Raw genomic sequence first — 8165 nt, 5'->3', positions numbered from 1 at the left:
CTTGAATAGAACTCTACCCAAGCTTTTCTCTCTGTCCGTATCAGCCGCCTCCATGGCGCATCCCAAGCCTTAGAGATCTGTTTTTCTCTTGTCTTCAAACCCTCAAAAAAAGATGGCAACTTCTTACAAAAATCTGATCTTATACACATCACTCTGTCTAACACTCACCCTCATTCTCAAATTGCTCAAAATCCCAATCTTTTTTCTTCATGGGCTCTTCACTTATATTCACCCGGATGCTGTTGACAACTCCAAGGGTATCAAAGCAGCTATTCGAAGACCCGATTCGGATTCTTCAAGTTTTGAGCTCAAAAAGAGGGGCAGATCCAAAGAGAAGTACGAATTCGATGAAAACAATGCTCAGATCTTCAGGTTGAAGCTGGACGAGGGTCATCTCGAAACGCGAATCTATTTCAAAGAGTATTGTGATGCTTTTAGGCTCTCTCTTGTTGGGGTTTTGTGTTTATTGCTTAAGATTTTTTTAAGTGTTTCGGAGGATTCTGGGGTTTTGGGAAATGAGGTTCTGGTTCCGGTGCTTTTGGGGGTTGTGGGTGTGGGTAAAGTGTTTGTGATTCTCGCAAAGGTATCGTTCGAGAAATCGGCGTCGAAGAGGTCTGAGAAGCAATTGAGTGTTGGTATGGGGTTTTTGGGGTTTTTGTTAGGGTCTATTATTTGTTGTGAATTGGCTCCCTCAGTTTTTGATGTTAAATTTGGATCAATTGATGGGTTTGGGAGGATTTCTGTTGCTCTTTTGATGGGCTGCTTTTCGGGTTTCTTGTTTATGCCTGCAACCAAGTGTGCTCGGGCATTTTGGATTGGAACTGATCAGCTTCGATGGAATTTGTCAATAATTTCATGTGGCTGGATTGCTAGAGTGATCCTTTATGTTAATTATCTGTTAATTGTGTTCACAGCATTGCTCTGGATTAAACCAATGACAGCAGTCCTTGTCAATGTAAACAATAGTGATACTAAAGAAGCAATCGGGAATGCTGACAAATTGGTTGAGAATTTGGGTATATCCCAATCAGATTTTGAGAAGCTTAGAGTTTGGTGTTTGTTGCTTTCGGGGATTTTGCAAGTTGTGGCTTTGCGCCCGAACTTGCAAATGTATTTGAATGAAGCAGTGTTGTCGTGGTACCAGCGATTGCACGCTAGCAAGGTTCCGGACTTGGATTTTAGCAGGGCAAAGGTGTTTCTGCACAATCACTACTTATGCCTTGTAGTTTTGCAGTTTTTTGCACCGCCAGCACTGGTACTTCTCTTTCTTGGCTTGTCTCAGGTTGAGAGTAACTTATTTGAAAATTTCCAGTTCATAAGTAGTTTACTGCCTTGCTCTGCTTCTTTTAAAGAGGTTGCTTTGTTATTGGCTTGGTGGGTTGTCTTTGTTTGGGCGATTTTTACTTCAGCAAGCCTTTTGTTGTATCGGCGTGGCACTTTGTATGTTTCATGATGACACTGTATTTTTTTGTCTTGGCCTAAAATAGTCGGCCATTGAGTTGGGTTTTATTTGTTCCTTTGATAAGTTTTGTGCTTGTATCGATCTTGTATCCGTTTATCTGTTTGATGACTTGCAACTTACAACAATGAAGAACTCCTTAGAGGTTTTACACTTGACATGCTCTGTTTGGTTTGTTGCATATATGAGCTTTATGTTGATGACAAATTGAATAAAGGCTAAGAGCTTTTGAAAGATGCATTTGAGATAAAACTTTGATCTAGGAGCTAAAATAATTGAACTATAAACAGCGAGTACCTGAAGGTGAACTTGTTGCAGAATTTTCCCATTCGTTAAACCCTTCCACCGTTCTTCATTTTGTGAGTGAACAAACAACTACTAGTAGCAGAGTCTGAATCAGGAGCGTTGTCATGAAACGTTTTATTCCCAATAATTGGAGTTGGAAACATAAATCATGCTTTCCCTATAGCGTTTTCTTGGACTTCTGCAACCATTACTTCATAAATCATCTGTAGTTGGAAACCTGAATCACATTTTGCCATTTTAGTTTATCAAAAGAAATTTTCCGTCTTTCTCTTTAGCATGAAATATTCTTTGATATGTAAACTTGTACCTATCAGTAGTTAGCATGCCAAACATGTTTCAATAGTGTAGTAAATTTTTAAATATAATTAGGATGTGTGGAGTCAAGAATTGTGATCAATGTAGAGGCTGTTATAATGTGTGTATATGTCAATTTACTTTGTTTCAAACTTGTATTCGAGTTTGTATATTTAGAAGAATCATAAAATATAGGATCAGTGATGAAGCTAACTACTTTGTAATTTTGCTGTAAAACATTTAAGTAAATAAAGACGTAGGCTTTATAAGTATGCAAATGACGTTTTTTTGTCTTTTTCCTGCTACTGCAACTTAGTTCTTCCAAGGTTTTGGTTGGGCATCTCTGGTCTTAACCTGATAGGGGGTGACACCATTATTGTTCTGAGATACTTTGAATACCTGATCCTCATTTCAAGATGTAGTTTATTGAAGCCATATGTTTTTCAGTGACCATTACAAAATACTTTTGGCTCAAGTTGGATATCATGAGATATAATAACAGTTTTAGAAATATGGCAAGTACTAGGTATACTGGTTTGAAGTCGATCTCAATAATAATTCCCACAAGATATGTAAGAGGGATGGTGTAAAATATCTATTGAAGAGCAGGTTTTCTAGCTGTTCAAATAATCCCATGATTCTAATAACCCCCATAAGATATGTAAGAGGGGTGATGTAAAATATCTATTGAATAGCAGGTTTTAGATAATCCCATGATTCTAATAATCCCCATAAGTTCTGTAGGAGGGATGGTGTAAAATTCTATTGAATAGCAAGTTTTCTAGCTGTTCAGATAATCCCATATGATTCTGATCGTGTGACAATTCTCATGAGCTGCTGGTTGGCTCATGGTACTGAATGAAGTCGACTACTACTTGAGCCATTGTAGCAATCTTCTCCTCATTAGTTCAAGTTTATGACAATAATGGCCTTCCAACACCACTCTAGGCATGGCCTGGGTGTCCAGTTGTGTGGTAGAGGCGCATGGTCTCAGGTTCGACTCTTTTCATTGGGAATCCTTGGATTACTTGAGGCTCGCCATGGCGGGTGTAGTCAGCTCCTCGGATTGGAAGCCATGGATGGGGTTTCTAACTGTCACATATTGGAGCTTGTAGGACATTGATTTTGATCTGATTGCTTTTGGCAGTGATATGGGCAGAGTTTGAGGGTGGTCCTTCATAGTGTTTTCTGTTGTTAATCATTGGGAATTAGCTGATATTGAGAAAAACATTCATTTAAACTATGAGGTATCACACATAGAATAGCGAACTCCTTTGGGATTGATTTCTAATTGAAAAGTAAAATACATTTTCCTCGATGATTAATTACATAATTAGTTGGGAACCGGTAGTTGGATGATAAATATGATTTATAACTATGCCCCTTTGTTAAAAAAAAATGTTAGAAATTTTCTAAGTTAATGCTTGTTTTTTATGCATTGTATCTTTGAATTTATGAATTTGTAATTAAAATATGTATTTCATTGTGGAAAGTGGAAACATTCCTTAATTTTGGGATTCTTAATTTGAGAAAGAGTATTAAATATATTTTTTTTTTCAAAATTAATTAGAATAGTTGATTTTAGTAGATATTTATGAACGTGTGAATTATGCTTTACAGTTCTAATTAAAAAAAAAAACAATGGAAATTGATGATGGCTAGTTTCTTTTTAGTTTTGCTATAATTGTAGTAAATTTATTTATAAATTTATGTTTTTTTAATGTTGTTTATTTTCATTTTTGAAAGAGGAATTTACGAAAAGTTATGGAATTTAATTTTATTAAAAATTTGATGAGTTATGAAGCAAAAAAAAAAAATTATGTAGCAAAATTTAAGTTTTAGGGCCTGTTTGGTTGTGTATTTGAAAATTGTTTTAGAAAACAACTTTTGAGAATAGTTTTTAAGAATAGTTTTTTGTGTTTTAAAAAAAAAAAAAAATTGTGTTTGGGAATGGAATTCTGTAAAACAGTTTTTGTTCTAAAAAAAAAAAGTTTGATTGCATTAATAAAAAAGTTTTTTAGAATAAATAAAATAAGAAAAACACATATGAAAGTTATTTTTTTAATTAATAAAGTGTTTTTTTTCGTTAACTTGATATTATAGATATATAAATAATATTCATATGCATAATTTATTTAAATTAAAAAAAATTATTTCATTTAAAAATTTGTATACCCGTTATAATTTTCTTAAGCAAATAATGATTTTATAATAATGTGTAAGTATATTAATTTCAATAATTTAAGTAAAAAGAAAGGGCTTGCGAGTGGGGGTGTAGTAGTTGGGTGGAGATCATTTTTTTGGAAACATAAAAAGCAGAGGTAGGAAACACAAAAAGAAAGAAGAGAAAACATGAAAAATAATTTATTCTTTTAACAATGAAAAAATAATGAAAATATTGTTCTCGAAAAAATGGTTTTTGATTACACAAAAAACACAAAAAAAACAAAAATATGCCTCCTTCCCCAAATAAATTTTGTGTTTTTTGTTTTCAAGAATAGAATTTGTGGATTTGTTTTATATTAATTTCTCATCAGAATTTAGTGGATAAGTCAAAGGTTAAAAAAAGAAAGAAGTGACTTTTTTCATTAAGATAAAAGTAAAAGAAAAAAATTACTTTTTTTAGTTAAGATAAAATTGTCTTAAAAAGTTTAATAAGTTTCAAAAATAGACTACTCTAAAAATGCTATTCGCTAGAGTGAAACATACAAATAATTCCTAAACCTTTCCTTTATTCACTTTTCTCTATTGTTTTAACAAAAATGTTGTGTCCAGACCCCACAATATTCTAAGATTGTTGCATGACTAGATCTTTAATCCTTACTTGATCTTATTTAGGCCACTTACAATTGGACAACCTCCAAGATTATCATCACACGTTAGTCACATGTGATTTATCATCTCTAACATCTTCCTCCCCATTTGTAAGTGTTTCATACTCTATTTGTAACCATTTTATCATACATTAATTTTCTCTCGTGTACATCCCGAGGATGAAAATATCAGTTTTTATAAATATATTGGTAACTTAATTTTATACATATATTGGGATATATCAAGAAATAATAAGGATATTTTAATATAAAATATTGACCGAAATTCATAAAAATGTTGAGAAAAATTTTTAAAAAAAAAAAATCTAAAAATTTATGATAGACATTGTGAGATTGTTTTGTTAAAGGAATTGATATAATTTGTAATATTTAAAATTTAAAATTACATTTTATAGAGATTTATCTAATTTAAATATATTCAATTATATAAAAAATGATGATATAAGTATTTTTTTATTTTAAAATGTTAATAATTTTATTTATAAATTTAGATTCATTTTATATTTTATTATTATACAAAATACATGATAATTAAAATTAATTTATAATATATGTTAATTGATGCATATATAATTTATAATATAAATAAATATAGGATATTTACATTTCACAATTTGAATATATATGTATAAAGTGTGTCCAATTTGTTACAAGTAGCATAGTTGGCCTGGTAGTACAACCCTTCCCTTTTACACATGAGATCATGGTTTAATCCCATCCCTCTATAAAAACCAAGTTATTTTTCATTTCACCCTTAGAAATTCAATCCCATATCGGTCAGGCACATGCACAACACTTCAAACCAATATTTAGCCCTGCAACCAGACTTTGGGTGGGGTATAGCGAGTTGGGAAGGGCTTTAAAAGGAAAGTGTACTGGAGCGCACTTGGGCTATACAGCTCAAGGCCCTGATCCAAAATTTTGAAAATCAAACTTTATATGCTATGTTTGCTTCCTAGAAAATTTGAAGGAAAATGTAAGAAAAAAAAATATACAAAAGAAAAGTAGAAGGAAAGAAAAATAAAAAATAGATTAAAAATTAATAAATTATTTTTTTGTTACTTCAAATTCATTTTATTTATTTTAAATCATTAATATAAAGATTAAATAATTTAAAAATATATAAGTTTTAAATTAGTTTTAATTATATTTGATTTTCTTGAATATTTTTCATAAGACAACCAAATATGAAAAAAGTATTTTCCTTTACATTTTTTTTCTTTCCTTAGTATTTTCCGGAAACCAAACATAACCTAAGGCTATGTTTGGTTCCAAAAAATTTGAGGGAAAATGTGAGGGAAAGAAAATAAAAAGGAAAAGTGGTAGGAAATAAAAAATAAATTTAAAATTAAAAAAATTATATATTTCTTCAAACTCATTTCACTTAATTTCCTCCATTATATAATGATTAAATAATTTTAAAATGTATAAATTTCTAACTAATTTTAATCATATTTAATTATTTTTTTTAAAATTTATAGTGAAACCAAACATGAAAAAACCATTTTCCTTTGCATTTTTTTTCTTTCCTTGATAGTTTCCGGGAATCAAACATAACCTAAAATATCCATGACACGAAGATAAAATAGTAAAAAATTCGACAAAATATCCGACATTTTAAACCTTGGAACATCATTTTTGGCTAAAATTTGTCCAATTCTAGAATCCAAAAATTGATAAAGAGATAATTGCATGCAAAAGGGTTTACTTGGTGAAATATAAACCTGATGGGAAGTATTAAGACTTGTAGGAGGATTTAGACTAGCTAGCAAGAGACTTTGCACCTTTTGTCAAACTTATATCAATGTGTTGCTTACTTGCTCTTGTGGTCATTAAAAATTGGCATCCCCACCAAGACATGAGTAATGCTTTTCTCCATGGGAACCTTGATGAAGAAGTTTATATGCTGCTGCCTCTTGGCTTCTCTAAGTAAGCTTCTAGTCAATGATTTGCTAAATCATCATCAAAATGACTAGATATTGGTTACAAGTAATAAAAGGCTAGTTATTCATTATTTACTAAGATTACAAAGGATCCTTCATTGCAACTCTTGTATATGTTGATGACATTATTGTTGAAGTTAATAATATTGATGCAATCCATGCCACGAAGCATTTTTTTCGTGCTAAATTGTCGAAGAATTTGGCCTTTTTGCTTTGGATGCTTCCAAGCCTTTCTTTACCCTTATGGAGCATCATCTTGGAAAATTATTGGCAAATTATTCTATCTCACAACTATTCGGCTAATTGATAACCTAATTGTCAAATAAGCCATAACAACCTCACTTTACTATAGCAAATCATGTTTCATTATTTCATGGGTTGTCTTGGGCAAGGATTTCTTCTCTCTTCATCTACCAATAGAGTAAAATGCTTAAAATGATCTAATTGGGTTGGTTATCCAAATTCATGTTGTTACATTACAAGATATTGTGATTTTCTTGGGGATTCACCAATTTCGTGCAAATCAAAGAAGCAATTTACTATTTCATATTCTATGACTTAAATCAAATATCAAACAATGGTCACGCTTGTGAAATCAATTGGTTAAATTTTTTGCTTACTCATCTTGGTGTCTCTAATATGAAGCATACGACTTTTTTTTTTTTTTTTTTGAATGAAAATAAAGTAGCTCTCCATATAGCTACTAATACTATTTTTCACGCACCCAAATCCATCGATATCAATTGTCATCTCCTTCTTAAAAAGATTCGATAAAGACTTATTTAAACCCTTTAACTTTCTTGTACTAAGTAATTAACTAACAACTTCACGATATTTTTTTAATCATTACACCATTTTTTCATTGATTTTTCAGGTTAGATACATGTCAATTTAAGAGGCACAAGGGAGTATTGAAAATCATAGACAACATCAAAATGAAAAGATGAAATATCAATCCAAATCGGCATCGAACTCTTAGGAATGCGCATTTAGAAAGACGGAAAGTCGATCCCTTGGTTTAAAAAAAAAAACAAAAAAATATTACTTATTGTTATTTTTATATATATATTATTCTCTAGAATTCTCCATAATACTATTTATATATATAGAAATAATTCTATTTATATATATATATGCCACGAAGCATTTTTTCATGCTAAATTATCGAAGAATTTAACCTTTTTGCTTTGGATGCTTCCAAGCCTTTCTTTACCCCTATGGAGCATCATCTTGGAAAATTATTGGCAAATTATTCTATCTCACAACTATTCGGCTAATTGATAACCTAATTGTCAAATAAGCCATAACAACCTCACTTTACTATAGCAA

General features: G+C 31.0%; 1 protein-coding gene across 1 annotated transcript; it reads left to right on the top strand.

Annotated features, from left to right (window-relative positions):
- Positions 1-1617, top strand: LOC117932991 (transmembrane protein 161B). Its single transcript, XM_034854335.1, has one exon. The coding sequence runs from the start codon at positions 113-115 to the stop codon at positions 1451-1453; it is 1341 nt and encodes a 446-aa protein (XP_034710226.1). The 5' UTR covers positions 1-112; the 3' UTR covers positions 1454-1617.
- Positions 1618-8165: the final 6548 nt, after the last annotated feature.

The sequence above is a fragment of the Vitis riparia genome, chromosome 16 (assembly GCF_004353265.1).
Source record: "Vitis riparia cultivar Riparia Gloire de Montpellier isolate 1030 chromosome 16, EGFV_Vit.rip_1.0, whole genome shotgun sequence".
Lineage (NCBI taxonomy): Eukaryota > Viridiplantae > Streptophyta > Magnoliopsida > Vitales > Vitaceae > Vitis > Vitis riparia.
Note: the sequence above shows the minus strand (reverse complement) of the source record. Positions and strands in the feature narration are given on the sequence as shown.